General features: G+C 41.1%; 1 protein-coding gene across 4 annotated transcripts in view; it reads left to right on the top strand.

The window, feature by feature from the left end:
* Positions 1 to 23,678, top strand: part of dpp6a (dipeptidyl-peptidase 6a) — a 340,283-nt gene that overhangs the window by 118,941 nt on the left and 197,664 nt on the right. The window contains exon 1 of one of the 4 annotated variants that reach the window (XM_079576570.1): positions 2,352 to 2,720. The exons of the other annotated variants lie outside the window; for them this stretch is intronic. Coding sequence (XP_079432696.1) covers positions 2,547 to 2,720 — 174 coding nt within the window. The 5' untranslated portion in view covers positions 2,352 to 2,546. Of the gene's footprint in view, positions 1 to 2,351; positions 2,721 to 23,678 lie in introns of those variants that run through there. 4 annotated transcript variants of the gene reach the window in all.

A 23,678-nucleotide genomic window follows, 5' to 3' on the forward strand; every position in this document is an offset into this window, starting at 1 on the left:
TTTGACAAATGCAGCTCCCCCTTTTCTTACAATCTTTCGCCTTTTAATAAAATCACTTCGCCGTCTGGAAAATTGAATTGCATTTCTAGGATCGCAGCCAAGATGGATTATGTGCAGCGCGTCTCAGGTAGCCTTTTTCTTTTTTTTTTTGTGCTTTTTCTTTTTTTTTTTTACCCACCTTTTTTTTTTCTTTTATAAAACCTATGAGGGAAATCAATAGTAAAATATGTTTTCGCTGAAGCCGAGACGCGCGGAGCTGAGTAATCAAGTCACGTCGAGGCGGGATGTGTTTTTAATCTTTTTAGGAAGCCATCCCGACAGAGAGGTGAGCGTGAACAGATGTGAAGGATTTAAGATGCCGGCGCGGCGAAGGAGGAGAGGCTGTTTGCATTTTGTGAGAGGATCTCGGAGGATGTAGTGCTCTCGAGACCTGGCTGTTTTAACTCGGCGCGGCTCCAGGTACAAGCGGAGCGGCGTGTGTACAAAATAAAGTTTGGGAATGCACGCGGAATTTTAAAGCGTGCATATACCTGATAGGGCGATTTCTGTTTTGATTTTGTTTATGGATGTAAGTACCCCCTTAACCCCGGCCTTAAAGGAACAGGCCACCATTTTTCCACACTGAGATATGTTCTTACCTGAGCTTAGACGAGTTGATGCGTACCTGTCTGGTCTTTGTGCCCGTGGAAGAGCGTAGTAGATTCCAACTTCACCCCCCGTTTGGAGCCATAGGAATATACTGGGAGAGGCCAAATGCTAACAACATCTTTGGTCAATACAACCAATTAGGTCATATATTATGTACAACACTGGCTATTACGTAGATACAGCTTCTATAATCATGATGGAGGCTCGGTCTTTTCACTGAACTTTGTTGTTCAGGTTTTTATTGAACAAACACAGCGGCGGTAACAACTTTTGCTCATTCACATTTTTAGTTGAGATGGCGTAGGCAACTTGAACATATCCTGTTTTTTACCCTTCACAATAAAGCACTTCCGTTGCTTCAAAATAAAACCATATGGCACCTTTTTTTACGATACCTTAGATTTGGAAATACCTTGTAATCATGTAAATCAATTTAAATCATGTATACAAATATGTAAAACAACTAATAATGAAAATAAGTCACAACACTGGCGTTTATGTGCACTGGAAAAAGAATAATCGTTATAAGGAAGAAATGACATACTTAAATTAAGAGATTAAATCTAAGGTTTGAGTAGATTTGGTCTGGTCTTAGATGAGATAAAACCTCTAGCAGTAGTTATTCTCTTAATTCAGATCATTTGAATCATTTCAAGTGAAAAACAATTATTTGTCTGATTACAAGTGGGTTTTATTCTTGTTCCATTGGCGCTATAGCATTTGTATCTTGGATTAGTTCAAACCGACTCAAATTCAACATAGAAGAACTTTTATTCAAGCAATTTTAAGTATTTTTTCTCATTTAAGATGGTTATTTTTCCAGTGTTGTTCTTCGGTCTATTTACAATGAAGAAATCGGCCCTCCGCCAAGAAAACTTGCCTACCCCTGCCTTAAACTGTACATGCAAACGTATTGTGCACAACTGCCCATGTAAAAAACCCATTATCACAAGGGTTTTTTTAAACTGTGCTGCATATGGAAATTATTTGTAATCTGATGCACAACTCAATAAAAACTTGATCACATTTTTTTGTGTGACAAAAACATGATGAAAACACAACAAAAAAGGTCGAAAACCGTGACAACCATAACAAGGAAGAGGCTTAGATTAGGTTTGTAGGTCTTAGCTTTCCAACGAGAAGCTACATTGTCATGCTCAATAAGATTTGAATCTTATAAAAGTCTCATTTTATGTCGCCTCCTTTCAATTCATCCCTGTTAAGCCTTGGATTTACATTGCAAACAGACTCTACAAATAAACATGCCTCGCCACATTGAATACACACGGTGTCTTTGAATGCTGTGCACAATTTTACTGAGCGGCTGTGAGCAATAAAAATAGCTTCAACACAGAGAAAAAAAAGTGAGAGAAGTGTTGTCCAGGTGCATCGTCTGTGCACCCTCCTGCGTCCACACGGGGGCGCTCGTGCTCTCTGCAAAGCCGCCCCTCTGACCCAAATCCATGTAGGGAACACGAGGTACAGACCTGGCTCCCGATGGCACTTTATCTAAAAGTGGCTCTAAGTTTATAGGGCGTCTTGGAGCATTTGCTTTGACATCTGCGCTGTTTCATTTCTGCTTCACGTGTGGTAGAAGATTGGCGTCTTCAGCGTCCACTTTCTGTCTCGAAGAGGAGACTGACATTGGCTGCTCTCCGGGGCTGAGACTGTGGTCTGCCTTTTGACTCCGTGTGTGCTTTCTTAACAAGTCGTTTATTAGTTCTGGCAGAGATTTGCAAAGTTGGCGCCGCGTGAGTCGCAGCTCTGTCGATAGGACGTGACCAGTGAAAGTGAAAGTGGACGTGCTGTGAATCCAAAAGCGCCACACACGAAACAGGCGGTCCGACTTTTATTGACCCGAAGAGGAAGTTGTCCTTCCTTGTTTGGGGGAAGCGGAGATGGCGTCTCTTTATCAGAGATTCAGCAGCGGGACCATCGAGACCAACAAATCGTTCCCGAACCCTCCGGAGGCGAGTCACCTGCTCGGGCAGAGCGCCGAGGGAGAGCACGGACCCGAGAGCCACAGAGCCCGGCTCCAGCAGCAGTATCGGCGCCAACACGACGACGAGGACGTAAGACCCGCTCCCACTGTTACAAACAACAACAACAGCACACGTGCTGGTCCTCGTCTATGTGTCATTATTTCTTCTGTGTTAGCTTTGTTAGTTCTTCTGTAAACTTGTTAACTTGTGTGTCATCGCTGCCATTGGTCAATCCTTCTATCAATACGTGACGCACTTCTTACGTCTGAAAGATTTGTCTGTCTTTGGCTGTTGTCTGACTCCTAGTCACTATGGAAGAAGCAGGAGAAGAGTTTGGGCTGTGGATACTTTTTTTCTTCGCTTTGATGATCTTTATTATGCTTTAATTGTTGTCTAAACTTGTTGCACGTTTGTGAGACTGCTGTTGTTAAACTCTTAGTCTATATCATCAGCATCGAGGAAGATTTCTTGCAGAGTGGGAGATGGTGAACAACCATGTATTCCACATTCAACATAACCTGTAGTACAGGGCAGGCAAGCTGGGGCCGGCTGCTCGATTATAGCATCCTTCTGGCAGCGGACTCCTAAACCTTGTCTCTTTTAATGCTCAGTGTAGGACACAAAGGGTGGGCCAGTTTCTCGAGGGCTGTTACCCTCCAGCAGCAGGTCGACACACACACACAATAAATAAATAAAGAACCTCGACTACCCTTAACACACATCATTAAAATACAATCTTGTTACCATGAGCATCAATCAATCAATCTGTTATTACTATACTTCTCATGAATGGATGTGGATTATGTTATATATAAATCAAACATACACACAATATAAATACTATGTTGGTTTGTGATGATGCATCACATCTCATATAATAATGAATAATAACAGTAATACTAACATGGTGATGTATTGGGTGTTGGAATGAAAAATGATACACTTATTAAGTCTAACATTTTGTGAATGCTGACTTAATGTAATGCATTTTGCATGAAACCAACTTAATTGTTTTATTATAACCACATTGTTTGAATTATTTAAATATATGAATGGAGGTGGGAGTAAATAAGTTTGTTTTCTTCCCACTCCTTTTCGAGCTAAAGTGTTATTTATTTCTATTTTGTTGGCCAATTATAGGGGCAAAGGAAGTATGTTATATGAAAGGTAAAGATTTTGGACAGATTCAACATGTGCCCTTGTCTTTGTTCTTGAACACTGTCTGTATAGTTGTGTTTACATGGCTCGAAATATAATATTCAGTTCAATTCAAACATCTAAAGTGACACAATTCATCTGGCACCAAAAAAAGTATTATTAACAATGACAAAGAGGCATAGACCACGAGTGAAAGCCAGACAAACAACAGCGGTGTCTGTTTCAGAACCTTGGACAGTGCCAGCTGTGTGTTAATCCGAGGGAGGACATTTCAGCACCACGGACAGCTCCGATCCCCGCCATAAGCCTCTGCGCTTCCCTCTCCAAATATCTGGCACTGCTGCTCTCACACACAGCAACAGCAGCAGCAGCAGAACACAACATGTGAACTCAAGGTGACCCAATATGATGATTAAATAAAAGCCCCTCCCTTTGTGTTCATGCGCACGTGGAGCCTTGACAGGAGTGGGGCAGGTTTACCTGGATAATTCATTGAGCCGCGAACAGAAAAGTAACTCATCTTTCTTCAATCGGGGTCATGTTTCAGTGATGCGCTGCACGTATCACAAAGGCTGTTTGTTGCTGAAGATGCTTTAGGGTCGTGCGGCATTTAGGAAACCCTTCTTTTTTTAAGTGCGTAACATGGATGGAGAAGAAATTGCCACTGTACTTCATTCCCAAACATGCATTGGGTTAGCAGCCACCATCACCCCTATTGTACAAACCGTATGAATGAGAATAATTACTCAATGACCTCAGAAACATAGGAACACCGTAGTAAAAGTAGTATTTCAAGACCTTTTTCCCTAAGACTGCTGTTGGAACAAACCACTGTTGAATCCTAGCACCTGTACACAGTTTGAATTCATATGTGCCGCCTGCTCTCATTTGCATTTTCATGATTAGTAATTATCTTTAATCTATTCCATATGCGCTGCCTTGTTATTGCCTACAGTGGGTGAAAAGCTGCCCGTGCCGTCCAGTGCAGCAGGTGGAGCAGTGGCCCAGGTGCCTATGAATAGAACACGGGGGCGATTTATCGGGTTTGTCTTTGTGTTTGCCGGCGCAGAGAGACCGGACATGATCTGAAATCAATACCAACACGGATGCACGGTCCCTATTCATCAGAGCGAGCGGCCCCACTGCGAGGGCTGAAAAGCACACGTCTTAATACTGGAGCTGCTGAATTTGTGTCATGTCTTGTGCTGTTTTGCCTGGTGGTGCTTCTATGGTCAATATACACTTTTTTTTCTCCATGTGGGGAATTTATTCTGTGTTTGAACAGTCCTGGAGAGCCATGGGGACCGTGTGTGTATGTTTTTTAGATTGACAGGACAAATTGGAGCGCGAAGGCAACATGACGTAAGAAATGTTGCACTATTCGATAACTGTGTTGGATGTTTTTGCAATATTTGACCAAATCAACACTGTACAGGCCATTAACCCCTTAACTCCCACGTGAACCGAGCACATTTTCTCCAGTTTGGCTTTACCCCAGTCCAAAAGCTTCTGGAAAAAAGCTGTGAAAATAGCAACAAAACTGAGACGAAAACAATGATGGAAATGTGACAAAAAAGTGAGAAAACATTGACAAAAAAATGACAAAAAATTGATGGAAAAGTGGCAAAAATGTCACAAAAATGTCACAAAAAAATGATTATTTTTTTTTTTTTTAATTTAAAAAATGACAAAAAAATGAAACAAAATGTGACAAAAAATGACCAAAAAATGTGACAAAATTTGACCAAAAAAATGACCAAAAAAATGACAAAAAATGGGATAAAAATGTGATAAAAATTGACAAAAAAATGACAAAAAGTTACAAAAATGAGTTGAATACCCAACAAAAAAATGATGGAAAAAAAATCTGATGACGTGAGGAAAAAGATCCTCTCGGTTCAGCTGGGAGTTAAGAGGTTAAATGTAAACCAAAAAATGTGAACCTGTCTCTTTTTTTGTTTAATTTTTCCAGGCTGTCTGTTCAAAACAAGACCGAAAACAAGATGCTAAATTGGGTCTCAGTCAGGTGGAAAGTGTGTTGACATTGATATAGTGATGTGTAATATTGGGATCACGACAATTTGGCACAAGGCATTCAACATGCAGCTTGTGTCTCATCCAGATGTGAAGCCAGTGTTTGATTTCATACAAAAACTATTCACCTCATCCTGCCCCGCTCACTTTTGCCCCTTTTTGCAACAAATCAGCACTTCCTTTCTCTCAACTCTTCTGGCAGGGCGTTAAATCTGTTCATTAACCTCTAAAAGGTTCTTCCTCTCATCTTTTGTGGCATTTTCATCCTCGTTTTCGTCTTATTTTTGTCGCTATTTTGACGCTTATTTTCAAGTAGCTTTTAGATCTGGGTAAAGCCAAACTGGAGGGCGGGGGCAGTAACAAAAGAGACAAAGGCCGGCTTATCCAGTATGGAAATACACGCAGACAAGGACACGCCTACTGCATGCTCCGAAATGCCCATTTCAACCTAAAAATGTACGCTTTTTAATATACCAATGCTGCTGTCTTAAACATGGAGAGGCTTCTTCATGATCTCAACAAACAGACTCTGCATAAAAGTGGAAATGACCAATTTTGAATACAAACGCTAGTTTCTCATTTTTCTCGAATGTAGTGCTGCTGACTTGAGTCCCTGGTTTCCTTGACGAGTCACAAAGGTGCTCGGTTCAGGTGGGGGTAAAGGGAAAATGTTTGCCTCTAACAGTGGATGTACAATAGATTGACTTGTGTAAAATGTTCATTTGTATCATTAAGTCAGCCTGAAAACGGCTTGTGTGTTTGTGTAGTAACTGATTTAGTCTTGAATGGCATCAACTACGCAAACTTCTGGAATAAAGTGAATAAAAGGCCAAAAAATGGATGTAGGTGAACTGAGCGCATCAACAGGTTTGTTCCAATGTAGCCCAATAGGTGCTCATCAAGGATGAGGCCAGAAAGCCGTGTAGAATGACCGGCAATGTTTACCCTGTTTGTAAATCATGCAGTCAACAAAGACACTCTATTTGATTTGATTTGATTTGATTTGATTTGATTTGATTTGATTGATTTGAGCAATTATTTACATTATTTACATTGTTATATTTACATTCATGTCGCATGAAGCCAAAGAGAAATAATCACTCAAAGGGAGTAGGCCGAAGCAAGAAAGCTTATATGTGCCTTCCTCATATTCAAGATACTATCATGCGTTTCAGGATTATTTGTAAGAGAATACAGACAGTAGAAATGTAAGATAAACATTTTTGAAGCGCATGTGTCCAGCTATAGATTTTTTTTTTTTTTTTTAAATATGTCATTCTGATGAAGCTCTCACATGAGAATATCACATTTCAGGTCTCTCTTTGACCGCTAACCTTGAGCTAACCTTCAGGCTGCTCTTTTTCGTTTCTAATGGAGTTTTCTAATTCAAAAATTCGCCATTTTTTCCAGACGATTTTAAACTTGTCGCTGATGAAGTCACGCAGTTAAACATAATTATCGGGGTCGATCTGGATCCACTCCCTTTGTTCTGTCAGTCGTAGTGTTGGCTCTGCTCCAGCTGTGGCTTTAATGAATGCGTTTGAGGGAGGTGACATTTTCTTCACGCTGTGCAGACGAGAGCCGCAGCCCACTGGGATGAAGAGCTCATCCTCCCTCTCCGCTCTCCACCCTCTGTCTCGCTCTAATGTTTTCACTGATCTACGCTGTTTGTTTGTGCACTTACCATCCCTCACTCTCCTTGTGTTGACGTTCCCTGTTGTTATCCGTTATTTCTTTCCTTTTTAAAAAAAAATCAGACAAGGTCATATGGACTTTGATGTGTTGTTACAGAGAGGCCAAACTTATGTGCACAAGAATTTTTCAGTTTTATTGTATGGCTGTTTATAATTATCATTGATTGGCTTTATAATTGTGGCTGTCTATTTATTTTTCCATTGAAACACTTTTTTTTTTTCAAATGCCATTCAAGTGCGATTGTTTTTGTTGTTTTAATCACAATTTATTGCTTCTGTTTCTTAAACTCTTAACCCCCGCCTGAACCGAGCACATTTTCTCCAGTTTGGCTTTTCCCAAATCTAAAGCTCCTTGAAAAAAGCTTCAAAATAGCAACAAAAGTTGAAAGGAAATGAGGATGAAAATGCAACAAAGTGCAGCAAACACGTGACAGTGAAATGTGTGACATAGAAAGGCAACAAAAAATACTGATACTGAAGCAACCAAAGAGTAACGGAAAAGTGAAAAATGTGTGGCAAAAAACAGTGAAAATGTGGCAGAAATTTGACGAAAACACAACAAAAAAGCAATGGAAAAAAAATGTGTCGACAAAGCAGCCACAACACGAGGACAAAGATCCATTTTGATGAGTTTTGTAGGTCTTAGCGTTCAAATGTGGCATTACACTATAGGCTGTAACCTTTTAGATTTGGGTGAAGCTGAACATGCACTTGGTTAAGTACAGGGTTAAGAGGTTAACAGATTACAGAAATATCTTGTTTTAATGTTTTATATCAACCACATGTGCAGCACTTTAGGAACTGTCTGTGTTTATATCTTTTTTTGTTTGTAAATTAGATAGAAGGAAATTGTAATATTCGCGCTGCTCACATCCACACAGCACAATAAGTGAATTACTAAAACACTAAAAATACATTACAAAAACAATACAAATTTAAAACGACAATACATCAATTCGAATCGAAACTCCAATAGGAAAATGTAAGCTGCTCAAATAAACTAAACTAAACATAAGATGTGCTACATAAAAGCGATTATTGTCTGAATATGGACAGTGTAAGGCCCCCTAGTAGTCAACTTTGCCATAGCAGCATCAGTCATCTTTTATTTACTGTATAGGCAGCTTCTATGGAGGGCAAACATACACTTCTTCTTTTCAACACTAACGTAACACCTTATTTAGTTATTTTTTTGCATTCTAACCTCCTGTTTTGGTGTTGTTTTCCGAATTTGCTGTGGCTGCTGTTTAATTGGACTAGATCACACATTGCTCTGCACTTTGGTTGTTGCTGTGGCGGTTTTGAATGTGCTTTTATAAAGAATGGCTTGACCTGACTTGTTTTTGTGACCCCCTGCTTTGCTTCTTTTCTGAACAACCCCAAAACAAGTGACACTCAGATCTCATTAGAATCATTGTTAATTCGCCGATTGTAAAGCAGGAAAGAACCGCCCAGCCCTAAAACCGTTCTCAGGCTTCTTTACAAAAGCGATGTCGTAATTAAGACAACAGCGAAAAAACCCGTAATTCCGCGCTTGTTCTACATTAGCGCCGCACAAACAGAGGAATTAGCCGCGTCTCTCCCAGAGACAACAGACAAACAGCGGCTCATTATCCGCGCGATTCGCCCTGAGCTTTCTTTTATTTCTCCGTCTCCGGCTAAAGCCTCCATCAATAGATGTGATAGCAATCTCAGTCTGAAGATCCGCTCTGAGGAGGCCCCCCCGCTGTCAGAACACTTCACTCAAACTTTATTCCATTTATTCAAAGTTGTCCATCTGCAAAGCGCGTCGGAGCTGAATGAATTTAAAATGGAGGGCGACGGGCTCTACAATATATAACAAGACTGCACAATGTATCGATAAATTATTCTTATCACAATATAAGGTGACGCAATGACGCAAGAAGCCACACTATACTGAAGTGTGCATATTTTTAAATGAAACAAAAGGGGATGTAAGCTGTTTTGTTCAGTTGTATTCTTGTTTTAGTCCTGATTTGTCGGTTAGTAAAATATCACAAACATATCATTGTCATTGTTATGCAGCCCTGCAGTGTATCCCATATTAGAGCTGCACGGTTTTGGAGAAATAACTGTTTGTAAAGTAGTTCTATTACAATTTCAGTTGAATCAAGTTATGTCTCTAAGAATGAAGAATTAAAGCAGTACTAAGTAACTTGTTTACCTTATTAAATCCTGTCCGTAGTCCCTCTGGGGGTAATACAAGTGTTAATGGGATGATTGGAGGGTCTTTCACCCCCCCCTGGTGTCTCTGTCCAGGAAGCCACAATTGCAACTTCACTGCCACCGGACTGGAGCCACCAATACACATTAATGGAATCACTAAAAAAAAGCTAACAGTCTAACGGGCAAAGCTAACTGTGGGCTAGCACCACTTAAATAGTATTTAAAGGCAAGTTTGAGTGAAAAAAGATATGTCCTTTGTCTTTTCTGTCAGCGTAATGTTTACTCTCACGGACAATGAATAGGTAAAAAAAGAAATTGCATTGCCTACAACACCTGCAGTTGTGCTTATGGCCTCTAGGGGCAAGAGTTACTTAGTACTGCTTTAAAACTGAGCAAGTTACTCAGTGATGTTTGACTGTAACTTAGGGACTAACAAATACACTTACACTTGTATCTTACCTGTTTTACCAAGTTAACTAAACTGTACGCATTATTCACCGCCATACTCGGTGGTGGTGAGCTTCTATTGTAGCCACAGCTGCCCTTGGGGTAGACTGACGGAACCCCCGACCACCACCAACCTCTCACTCACACACTACATTCATTCTGGCCTATTGTTCATGTTTTTAGCGGCAGGGGAAACCAGAGTACCTGAGGAGAACCTGCAAACTCCTCACAGAAAGGCCCCGTCCGACCTTCGAGCTATGAAGCCGCACTGGTATCCTCTGGTATTTGAGGAATTTAAATCAGGTTCTAGACCGATACCTATGAGGTTTGAAAAGCACTTTATGAGCAGACATCGTCTATCACTGTTGGAGAAAAGTATAATCTAATCAATGCTTTGATATATCATCATTGCAGTGAATGGTTATCTTTTAACCAATTTGTCCATATACATGAGTCTAGTGTAAATGTATCCGTCTAATGTAAAGCTTTGCGGCTCCCAGCTGAATCACGGCGCATCCATTTTTAAAAAGCCATCCCACATTTCAGCCTCATTAATTAGCTCCTCTCTCCAAAGGGCTTTAGCGCAGCACCAAGTCAGGAGGAAGTAGCAAAAAAAAAAAAAGAGGGAGGGGGAAATTACATCTCTTTTTCTTTTGTCAGTCCCTGTGGAGCCATTTTGTTTTCCTCCATTGAATCCATTGCCGGAGAAAACATCTCCGTCTCTGGTTTTGCTCCCATCAGCCCCGTCCTAACGAGGCTCGGGAGAACACTGCGTGGAAGCGTTCAGATTTAGAGCTCACTCGCTGCACTGCGTGTGTGTGTAAAGGTGTGTGGGACGCTCACAGATGATCATTTACAGAAGTAGCACCAACTTTGGGGATAACATGATGTTGGTTAAACTCCTGGCAATATTTGTAAAGACCGCAGAGGCTCATGGATGTGTTACGTTGAACACTGGCTTACTTTAACATTGTAATACACTTTTGCCCTTCTTTAAGCCTACTTTTGACTTGACTTTCATGTAAGATTGCGAATCAGTGTAAGAGAAGGATCACTTTGACCGCAGTGTATCCAGGTCTTTAGCCAGGATTTCGGAAAACCTTGATTAATGTGCTGTGAATGTCTTAAACTTCCTGAAATACTTCTGTGAAAGTCAGAGGCAGTTGAGTAAAGTATCTCAGCTGTTGCTTGTTTCTCGCTCTCACAGATCCTCCCGCTCATCCCGAGTGTTCACTTGAGTTAATTAGAAGCACGTCTCAGCTGGAGTTCATAGCGAGACAGAGAATAGATGTGGAACGGGACGGATCGCAAATGCTAACACTGTGCTGATTTAGCCTCTGACTTTCCCATCCTTACTGGAGGAAAATGCTGCGTTTAATAATAATAATAATAATAATAATAATGCATCGGTTTTATATAGCGCTTTTCTGGACACTCAAAGACGCTTTACATTGCATTATTCATTCACTCCATACCCGGTGGTGGTAAGCTACTATTGTAGCCACAGCTGCCCTGGGGTAGACTGACGGAAGCGAGGCAACCAGTCTGCGCCATCGGCCCCTCCGACCACCACCAACCACTCACTCACACACTACATCCGCTAGGCTTCCTGGTGTTACCAAACGGTCTCCCATCCAAGTACCGACCAGGCCCTTCCCTGCTTAGCTTCCAAGGTCTGACGGGATTGGGCATAGCATAGGCGGTATGACCACAACCGTTTACAAGGTTTACTATACAACAAGAAATAAAAAAAAAGATTACCACAACTTTAGAGTTGATGAGGAAAATCAGAAAACCCAACCAGACACAGGGAGAACGTGTCAAAAGTGTGACTGCAACAGCAAAAAGAGACTGGAGTATAAGCAACTTTTGGCATTGGTTGATAACAGATACAGAAGGGAACACGTGACAAGGCGTGGCCTAGGTGAGGGGGTAAGAAAACCTCTCATGGGAACACATAACAAACATATTTATCAAACACCAAACAAATCAAGCCAAACCGGGTCCACGTGGATGTTTTTTCACAGGAAATTGTTCAGTAGAAGCGAAAAATGACAATCGCTGCGAACATTAGCATATGTAGCGTGAAACTAATGTTAGCTTCCTGGCTAGCATTGTGCCACCTTGCTCCTCTGCATGTCTCTATTTCTTTATTTAGTAGAAACATATTTCATAATTCAGCCTTTGTTAAAGCAGAACAAAGCAATTCATGCCCCTAGAGGCCATAAGCGCCACTGCAGGTGTTATAGCATGTTGCGTTTTTTTACTCATTAATTGTCCGTGACAGTAAATACTGCGCTAACAGAAAAGACAAAGGAAAAGAGGGATATTGTACATCCAATTACACAATGGAGATTTTTTTTTTCACTCAAGCTTTGCTGTGAGTATTGTTAAAGAGGCGTGGTTAGCTTTGCCCGTTAGCCTTCGTGATTCCATTGGTGTGTATTGGTGCAAGTGTGGTTTTCTGGCCAGAGACACCAGGGGGAGATAAAAGACCCCCCAGTCATCCCATTAACACTTGCATTACCCCCAGAAGGACTGCGAAAAGGATTTAATAAGGTAAACAAGTTATTTAGTTCTGCTTTAAAGGTGCATTATGCAAGTTTATATGAAGAAAAAAAAGTTGATATTTGTGCTTATTTGACCTTGAAGTGACCCAGCGGCTTCATGAGCGGTCAGCAGGGCACCTTTACTTTCATAAGGTTTTCACTGCCAAAGGACCCTCTTCCCAGAAAACCAACCTGATCCTGGAGTGTCCTAGAGGCCACTGTGATGGAAAGCAAAGGCGCCATGCTGACCACTCATACAGCCGCTGGGTCAATACAAGGTCAAATACGCACAGATATCAACATTTTTTCCCCACATAACAAGTTGCATAATGCACCTTTAAAGCAGTTGTGGAGAAATGTGAGAAAGTTCCGTTTTGCACTTCTTTGTTTTCCCCTCTGGCTGCTCCGAACATGACCATATGGGCAATTCCAAAGATGCCGTCTGTAAATATGTCTTGCGTCACTGAAACAAGCACAGCATTTGTAGTTCTTTTGCTATAGCTTAAGCCACACAGTTCCCTTTCCCCCCTTCCACTAATAATGTTTTACAAGTTAAATTGTTCTTTAATTCACAGCGTCCAACTTTGCACTCACAAGAAAGACCTTATTTTTACTGCCTATAGTAGATTTACTTTTATATTCCTCCATCGCAGTGTGTATATTTCTCTGGGCGCAGCTTATGAGACGGCTCTGGCCTTATCTGCCCTTTTAATAGACCCACTGAAATCAGATGCAGGGTTTATTGCTACACAAATACTAGTTTTGAAAAACAGAGATGGCAAAATAAGGCTATAAATGTACTTTATACAGCTGGGAGTGCTTTCACCGTGCCAGCAAAAAACTGATTATTTGGCAGTTTATATATGGGCTCTGAATAAGTCATAGAAGCTTGGCAGGGCTTTAACTTCCAACTTCGTCTTTCTTATTATAAATCTTACTATGGGAGGATAATTAAGACACTGTTTTATCGTTATTTTGAGGGAGGGGAAATGAATAGGCCTCTTAGTGCATTGCAATGAAGCTAATGTATTTGATCATCATTGATAGATTTCTCAGTATAGACATTTTTCATCTTTATATTGGCCTCTTTTCTTGTTACTGCAGTTCCTGTTGCAACAATACTCGTTCTCCATTGAAGGACAAATGGAGCATGTTGTGGGCAGATGCTGAATCATGATGGATTCTGCGGAAAGTAGTTTCGCTTTTGAGACCTTGTATGACTCAATGGTAATTGTTACACTCTTCTTTGTTAATGTCTTGTTAATTATATATGACGTCAAATGAACAGCCATGAACATTAAGAGTTACAGGTAAAATACATTAGGTAGACTACACAGTAAGGAAAACAAAAAATATAACATTCTAAGTAAATAATTATCTAAAACAGGAACACATTGATTTTAGGTGTCAGTAAAGAGATGCCTTATGGTCGAGATAGAGTGTTTTGAACTGGGTAAATTATTCCAGTCGGTGGGAGCTTTAAAGCTGCACTATGCAACTTTTTATGGAAAAAAAGGTTGATATTAATTCGTATTTGACCTTTCAGTGACCCAGTGGATGCTTGGGTGGTCAGCATAGCGTCTTTACTGACCATCCCGATGGCCTGTAGGACCAGGATCAAGTGTTTTGTAGGTCTTCACTGCTGATCGAGCCCTATCCATGGTAACATATACATTCCATCCCAAAAATCTACCAGAAATCTGAAAAAACCTGAAAGAAAATTGATCCTGAAGCATCAAAGGAGGCACCGGGGTGGAAAGCGAAGGTGCCAAGTGAACCACTCATACAGCCGCTAAGTCACTGAAATATGCACTAAAAAGTTGCATAGTGAACCTTTAAAGGAACGGACCACAGTTCTTCCATACTGAGATACTGTATGTTCTTACCTGAGCTTAGACGAGTTGATACGTACCTGTCTGGTCTTTGTGCCCGTGGAAGACCTTGGTAGCTTCTAACTTCACCCCGCTTAGAGCTATAGGAATATACTGGGAAAGGCCAAATACTAACATCTTTGGTCGCTGTGCGTGACTGAGCCCACACACAAAGACCAGACAGGTACGCATAAACTCGTCTAAGCTCAGGTAAGAACATATCTCAGTATGTAAAAACGGTGGCCTGTTCCTTTACATTTAAAAGCTCTCAGACCAGCTTCTTTTTTAATTGCAGGTACACAGAAGAACATAGACTATAGACATACCTAAGTGGACTGGACATTATTTTAGGTAGGATGGATAATTTTGATGAAAACACTATATATTTATATACACTACTGCTCAAAGGTTTTGGGTCACTTAAAATGTCCTTATTTTTGAAAGAAGAGCACTGATTTTATTTAGGATAACTTTAAATGAATCAGAAATACAGTCTAGACATTGTTAATGTTGTGAATGCCTATTCTAGCTGGAAACAAGTGACTTTTAATGGCCTACATGATTAGAAAACCCTTGTGCAATTATGCTAGCACTGCTGAAAACTGCTGTGCTGATTAGAAAAGCTATAGAAGTGGATTGACCCCAAACTTTTGAGCGGAAGTGTATACATAATGAATATACAGTAATTATCTTTTATAGCTAATACCTGTTATGTAGGCAGTGTAACTCTTAAACATTGTGTCAAATATATATCAAAGGGGGCAAAGTGTTCTGCTTCCCTCTCTCCTGGTGCAGCTGAATTGTTTGCCTTTTTCAGTGAATTGTTTGCCTTTTCAGCGAACCACGTTGTTTTTCTGGATACTTTTGTACGTCTTTACCGTGTTTTTGTGGAGGTTTGGTGGATTTGTTTACTTTGAGAGTCCAAAATGGTCCTGAAGAAGGCAGCTTTTTGAAGGATCAAGGTTGAAAATTTCGGCTCTTGGTCTCTGACTGGTTGGCCACCCCTGTGCTAGCTTATCAGCTAAACCCATTTGAGATCTACAAACATCTTCTTCTGAGACACTGAACAGTGAAGAGGCACCAAGAGCCCCCACACCTGCAACACGGAGGAGGCGTCACAAGAGGAGCTACAGGAAACCACAAAAGGGACCAACGAGGAGATGTTGATAGACTGTGGAGGGAGCTGTGCAGGAGGAAGAGGAAGGACGAGGTGGAGCTGACCAGTGCAGGACACCACGCTCTGAGACGGGGACAAGCCCAGGAGGCGGTGCACCGTTTCAGATGATCAGAGGAGACAGAGGGCAGCTACAGTTTCTCCATCCTCCAAGGTCATGCGGGTGGAGTGGCTGAAGGACAACGAGATCATCGACCCGGCCGAGGACAGGAACTTCTACATCACCGTGGACACGACCTGATCATCAAGCAGGCGCGTCTGTCCCACACGGCCAACTACACCTGTGTGGCCAAGAACATCGTGGCCAAGCGCAAGAGCTCCACCGCCGTGGTCGTCGTCTACGGATTTCCCATCAACCAGTGCTCCTCCTGTGACCAAAACAGTGAAGATGGCGGCCGCGACACAACGATCTTTCACCAAAGAAAAAAAAAAAAAAAAAAGAAAAAAAGAGTGGTGCGCACTGAATGGGTGCTGCTGCCGGATGCTCTCTCATCGAATGCAATTTCTCCATCTGTGAGATCAATAAAGTACCATCTTATCTTATCTTATCTTATCTTTAATTCATCGTTTCTATGGAACTATATTTATTTGAACCTACAGTGGCCGTTTGCTTATTCAGTTGAACCAATATTTGTATTTTTAATTACATACATCGTTGTTTACCATCATTTGTGTCATTTGCCCAGCCGTAGGCAGAATAATGATGCCCTGCTGCGTGTAAACAGGCAGATACGCGAGCTTTTGTTGACAGTCACATGCATGATTTATGGTCGGAGGGATGTGCCACTTTCTAACAATAATCCTCAAAGCTCAGCCTCCTCATTTTGCCAGGGCCATTTTTGGATGCTTTTATTTCAAAGCTTTTACCCCATTGTGTGTTCCTCCTCATCAGTCTGCACTCACGGTCTTGAATTACACTTAACATAAAAAGGTGGTTGATTTTTTTGGTATTGATTGTAAAGGATCATGGACGAGGAAAAAAGCTGCCTTCATCTGTACAAGTCTTAATTAGTGCTAAATAATGATGTGTACTTCCCTGATGCTGCACCTGATTACTCTGTGTTTATGTTTCATTAGAGACTTGATTAGTAAAATGTAAAGTGGGCAGTCAATAACAGCTATTTAACCACCCAGTCATCTCCAGTCGCTCCATTTGGCACCTGCAGCACTCTGCTTGTTTCATTTCAGGATGCTAAAAAATTGAGCGTCTTTCCAAAAAACATCTGGACGTGCGCCAAATGATCTGCTTGGACAAATCCTCCGATCAGAAAACATGGGTATTAAAGAGACTAGAGTTTTATTTTGTTTTAAAGCTTTTAATCATGTTGTATTGCTTTTTCCTTTTGTACAAACCTAGAGTTGACGTGTTTCATTTGTTCTTTACAAATCCTTTATTGCTCATAGTTGGAACCCGTTTGTTGTTCGTATTAGAGGTAGAAAATACCCATATATCGGGCCGATTTCTTGCTGCTTAAAGGCACTGTAAGTAAGTACCTACTAAATTTGGAAATCAGTCCTATGCCTCTAATAAAGCGCCCACTGCAGTCAGTTCAACGCTAACACATTTTACAGTTTAAGAAACAATATATAACCTCTCAACCCCACTTAAAGCAGAACTAAGTAACTTAAGTGCAACTGCAGGTATCGTAGCAAGTTATCTCATACTTGTCCGTGACAGTAAATACTACGCTAACAGAAAAGACAAAGGGAGAGAGGGATATTGTACATCCAATTACACAATGGAGATACATTTTTTCACCTAAACTTGGCTGTGAATACTGTTTAAGTGGTGCTAGCCCGCCGTTAGCTTTGCCCGTTAGCCTGCTAGCTTCTTCTTCGTGATTCCATTAGTGTGTATTGGTTGCTCCGGTCCGGTGGCAGCAAAGTTGCAATTGTGGTTTTCTGGCCAGAGACACCAGGGGGAGATGAAAGACCCTCCAATCATCCTATTAACACTTATATTCCTCCCAGAGGGATTATAAAAAAGATTTATTAAGGTAAACACGTTTTAGTAGTGCTTTAACTGAGTACATTGTCTCTGGTTTTACTTTGCCCAAATCTAAAAGCTTCTCGACTGGAGAGCAACAGTGTAATGCCTCATTTGATAGAAAGCTAATGGGAACTGTTTTTGCCGTGTTGTTGGCACGCTTTCGTCTCTTTGTACGTGGCTTTTTTGTTGTGTTTTCACCACGTGCCTGTCGCTCTTTTGTCACGTTATCGTTGCTTTTCAGGCACATTTTTTTTGCTGTTTAGTTGCTGCTTCATTGTTGTTTTTGTCACTTTTTTGTGGCTTTTTTCATCCTCGTGTTTGCTATTTTTATGCTTTTTTTCAAGAAGCTTTTAGATTTGTGTAAAGCCAAACTTGAGAAAGTGTGCTCGGTTTTGGCTATTGGTTAAGAGATTAAAAATTGGCCAAAAATATCGGCGGGGCAAATCGGCATTGACCTTAGAAAAGCCTGTATCGGTCGACCTCGAGATCGTATTGTTATTATTTTGGTAAATGGTAAATGGACTCAACTAATATAGCGCTTTTCTACCTTTATCAAACCCAAAGCGCTTTACAGTTAGGAACCAGTCACCCATTCACTCTCTCATTCACACACCAATGGCATTCGGTGATACTCAATTATTACCAGGGTCTAAATCTGCAAATTCAACTCTTAACACCTTCATCCCACTAATATTGACAAGCCTCGGGGAAGATGGAGCATGACATCTCCACACACGTGCCCCTTGCTCAGTAATAAATCATGCAGCTGCTCGCATAAATGTTCATATGCTTTATTTATTACCGGCAGGAAAAATCAGTGCAGTTAAGTCGGCGTCCGTGCGCCGGGACCAATGAGGAGGCTCGGCGATGAGCATGTGACGCAGCGAGAGGCGAGATCTGCCATGTCCTCGTCGCTGTTCGCAATGTTGAAGTGAGTCGGTGTTTTATAATGTATGGAAAAGAGCGACTGCAGGTGCATAATGGGTCTAACATGGAGGATTTGAGCGTAAAATATTGATACAACATTAAAACAACTTAATGTGGATGTAAACATGAAGACTGAAAAAGTGTTGCTGTACGTTGTCTGCAGCTTCTGGGATTTTCTTGCGAGCATTTCATTTGTTGTAATGTTTTGGACAGGCAGAAAATCTGGGAAATCTGCAATGTAGTCACACACTGTCTTTTATTTTTTATTTGCGTTTTTTTTTACCCTGAAAATTCGAAGGGCACAAAAATGTGACATAAAACACGATGAAAGAAAATGAAGAAATAAAAAACGCAATAAAAAAGCCACAAAAAAGTCTTTCTTTTTTGTTTATTTATTTTATTTTGAACATGTGAGCAACACAACACACCTTTACAAAATTTTAAAAGTAAAGGCTGTTACAAATCAAAAAGACAAAAGCAAACTTGTCAGTTCCCTTGAAAAGCCAAATACAAATGCACCACCAAGTCCAGTGGCAAAAATTACATGAAAAAAAGTGATAAAAGTTGCGACAACACGGCAACAACACAAGGAAAAAGATCTGTTTAGACCATTTTTTTCTAGGTCTTAGCTTTCAAATGAGTTGGAAGGTCGACTGTATGTTTAATCACTTGCCTCCAGTGCCTTTGTCGGCAACCTGCTCTCTTTTAGCAGCAGGGTGGGAAGGAATGGTTTGTAATCGGTTCCACCCATCATTATTTAAGGTTAAGGTTAACTTTATTAATCCCTGTGAGGAAATTCATTCTCTGCATTTGACCCATCCTCAATGCCGCTGGGGCGACCTGTAGGAGCAGCCAGCAGCCAGCGTGGGCCGGCGCTCGGGGACCCATCTCCATGATATGCAGCCAGGCTGGTGGTCAGAAACACCTGGCTGGAGGATTCACCTATTGTACATATTTTTAGTGGTAGGGGAAACCGGAGGAAACCTACGCAGACACGGGGAGAACATGCAAACTCCACACAGAAAGGCCCCGTCCTGGTGGGAATCGAACCCGGACCTTCTAGCTGTGAAGCATGAGCGCTAACCGCTGTACTACCGTGTATTTGAACATTATACCGATATGAACACTCCTGTTTCACCGGTGTCTGCTCAGTAAAAGTTTAGTTGTCTGGGCTACGTCTGAGACTCATTAACATGACTGGGCCTTTGAGATTATGGGAGGAGAGCTTTTTTAAATATCAAACTGGACTGGTTTTGATTGAATATAGAACATTAACATTAATTTTTGTCCAGGGAAGCTTTCTCTCACTCTCGCTTTCAAAATAACACACAAGTGGCCTTTATTGTCTCGACTCATGTGACTTCGACTTGAGTGAAGGGTTTTCTTTCTTCCTCCTTCCTGCCTCCTTCACACCTCTTTCAAACCGTCTCTTTCTTTTTGCTTGAAAGCTTGACCTCAGAGTCATTAATGGTGTGGTTGGCCAGAAGAAACTAATTCTTCCTATTGTTGGCCCACAAACCTTCAATTCCGCGATGAATAGAACCTGCTGCACTTCAAAAATAACTTCATATTCAAGCCACTCTCAAGAAAAAAAAAAAATCTATATAAAAGCCACAATAAGCTTCGAATGTTCAGTTAAAGGAGGACTGACTAAAAATGCCTCAAAAAGGGCAATTCAACCAAGCTGCTGTTTCACTGGTGACGTCTGCACCCAACCCCCCCCCCCCCCCTCACACTTTTCTTTCCTGTGTTGCTCCTTTTCGTCTGGCAGCTCACTGACGATAACAGATGGTGGGCATTAATAACTTCATCTCAGCGTAAAATGAATTCATATCCGGCTCCTTCGCGGGATGCTTTCACTGTGGAGGGAGGAAGACGGGGGAGAGAGAGGCGATGGGTGGCACTGCTGGATCTTTTTAAGGCGGGGGACGCTTGGGCTATCCAAACCCCCCCCCCGTCCCCAACACACGGGCACAAACACACACTCATACACACAAAAAAGCCTTAAGAGCTGCGCCACATTTCACTTTTATGGGTCAGAAAAGCCGAGCGCCGATTTAGGCATTATTTATGACTGGACATGGTTTTTCCGACATTAGGAGGGAACGCGGGCAAAAAGTACAAGCGCTCAGGCTGGTAAACTCGCACAATGTGTTGTTTATACTGAATGATTTAGGTGATGTTCTGTACTTGGCTGTACTTGTTACATTACCTCAAATCTGTAGCTCTTTTGGTGGCAGTTACTTTTCTCGTATGTACATGCTTAGCTGATGTGAACACTGCTGCTATATTATCAAGTACATTGAAGTAAATCTTTACATCTCTTGACTGTCATGAAACCTATGGCATACAGTATAACGCCATGTAAGTGGGTCATATGCCTTTTGTTATAAACAAAGCCTTTTAAACAGCATCATGCATTATGACCGTGTATATTATGACCGATCAGATGCAGATACGAGCAATCGCTGTTGTTGTTTTCTCGCTGGTGAATGGTAGGCAACAGCTGATGCATCCAGGCCCCTAACTCTGTTTTATAAAATTACTGATCTGACTGGGTGAGTGGTTCCTTGATGTAAAGTGCTCTGAGTGCCTAATGTAAGTGGAAAAGCACCCTTTACCATTACTATTACAGTGCAAGGGCATCTGGACGGGGTCTTTCTGTGGGGAGTTTGCATGTTCTCTCCGTGTCTGCGTAGGTTTCTTCCGGGTACTCTGGTTTCCCCTACCTCTAAAATAACATGTACAATAGGTTCCCCTCTGGAGCCAGGACACTCGTGAAAAAGAGATTCTTAGTCTCAGTGGGACTTTCCTGGTTAAATAGTGAACACTGTGTTTGCCTCTTTTCCTATTGACTAGAATCTTTATATTGCGTGCTACAAAGTAATGACCTCATATTGTCCTTGATAGACGTTTACATTGATAAAGGTGAAACTCGTTATTTCTGTAATTCAACTTAAAATGTGAAACTAATATACGATATAGACTCATTACATGCAAAGTGACATAATATGTCAAGCTTTTGTTTGTTATCACTTGGATGATTATGGCTTACAGTCCATTTTCAACATATTGTAATTTTATGAGATTTTTAATTTATGTTTTCTCAAGCTGAGCCATAATAATCAAAATGATAACAAATAAAGGCTACACTTATCTCACTTTGCATGTAATGAGTCGATCATATATTAGTTTCACAGTTTGATGAATGCACTTTTTAACAATGGTCTAATTTTTTAAGTTCCACCTGTATATAGTGCCTTTCTACCTGCTTTAGGCACTCAAAGTGCTTTACATCAAGGGACCACTCACCCAATCACGCTCATTCATACACCAGTGTACGCAGACACTGGAGGCAAGGAGGGTGAAGTGTCTTGCCCGAGGACACCACATTGTGCACCTGGAGGATTCAAACCGCCGACCCTCCGATCACGAGACGACCCGCTCTACCCTCTGCACCACTGTCAAACTGATGCCAGGTTCAATACTAATAATCACATAGCAACAAATCAACCCAAACTTGTTCATTAATGTGCTTTGCTTTCGTCTCTTAATTAGCCTGGATGTGAACCCTTTTACTTTGCTCTGAATATCTTTGTGCACTTAAAATTCCCAAAAGCAAAAATTCAGTTTTGTGCTTGACCATGCATCTGATAACACAAGGCTACAAGATACAAACAACATCCTGGGATGAAATCAAATGAGATACCTGCTTTCACCCATCGCACTGTAATGCCTTGTACAATATAGTTATCAAGTGCATACCGACATTACTGCCTTTCTAGGCCTGTATCTTCTTCAATACTATTTTTAACTTAAAGCTGTCTGTGAGATGTGTTTTCAAAGCTCTCGTCTCAGAACTTGTTTGTTCACAGCGTCTAAATGTAGCCCCAGTCTGACACACACACACACACACCTGCAGCAGCTCGGCTTCAGATCTGCAGCTGCTCACATGTTAAAGAAACGCGCTTTCTGCTGTGGAATACATCAAAAAGTCATCCCCCAGTCTGTTTGAAGTCTGGATTCTGGATTTTGCCCTTGCAATACTGTGGTATCTTTCATGCATATTGTTTAACTTGTTTTAAGAAGGAATATGTCTTTTACCCTTCTGCTGCAAGCTCTGCTTTATCCACTTACAACTATGGGCCTTAGACGGCATGCACTGTAAAGAATGAGACAGTCCTTAATTAACTCTGTGCATAACTTCAAATCATAACCACGCCGCCCATGAAGTGACTTCCTGTTTCGATCCAGTTCTCCAAAATAAAAGCACCATCTTATTCATTAGTTGAACTTTCATCCTGCCTGACTGTTAACAGACAAAACACTTAAAATATGTGTATTTAATTATATTCTTGTAATGTTGCAAGTACCTGCTTAACTTATCAATGAGACGAGCTGTGTGCTTTTATTTTGACGTGCTGGAACGAAACAGGAAGTCACTTCTTGGGCGGCATTGTTATGATTTGAAGTTATGCACAGTGTCAATTCAACCCTCCCTATTTTCCTTATATATGAGTATTTGGACATACATTACTTTTTTTATGCATATCTAAACCTTCTTCAGAGGGATGAGTTTATAAGCACATGTCACAATTTTCATGGAACAATATGGTCACGGTAATGTAAACAACAATACTGACCACAATCTAGATCAGTGTTTCCCAACCATGGGTATGGGGACCCCTGGGGGTACTCGAGGACCTAGCATGGGGTACTTAGAACTATTTCAGGTTGAAAAAAAGGGAAAACGTAACATATTTTTTTTATATGAAAAGCTATATTTTTCAGTAAAATGTGTTGCTTTGGGAGAATTTTAGATTTATTTTGCCTGCAACATTGTTCTTTTTTCTTATAAATACCACTTTAAAGTAATTTCTTTCTAATTAAACTGCAACACGCTTGAGGTAGGGGGTACACAGTTGACCACTGAAGGGCCCAAGGGGTACGAAAACACAATAAACGTTGGGAACCACGGATCTAGATCACGATCACGATCAATAAGAAGGCTTTACAA

This window comes from Gobius niger (genome assembly GCF_951799975.1).
Source record: "Gobius niger genome assembly, chromosome: 18".
NCBI lineage: Eukaryota > Metazoa > Chordata > Actinopteri > Gobiiformes > Gobiidae > Gobius > Gobius niger.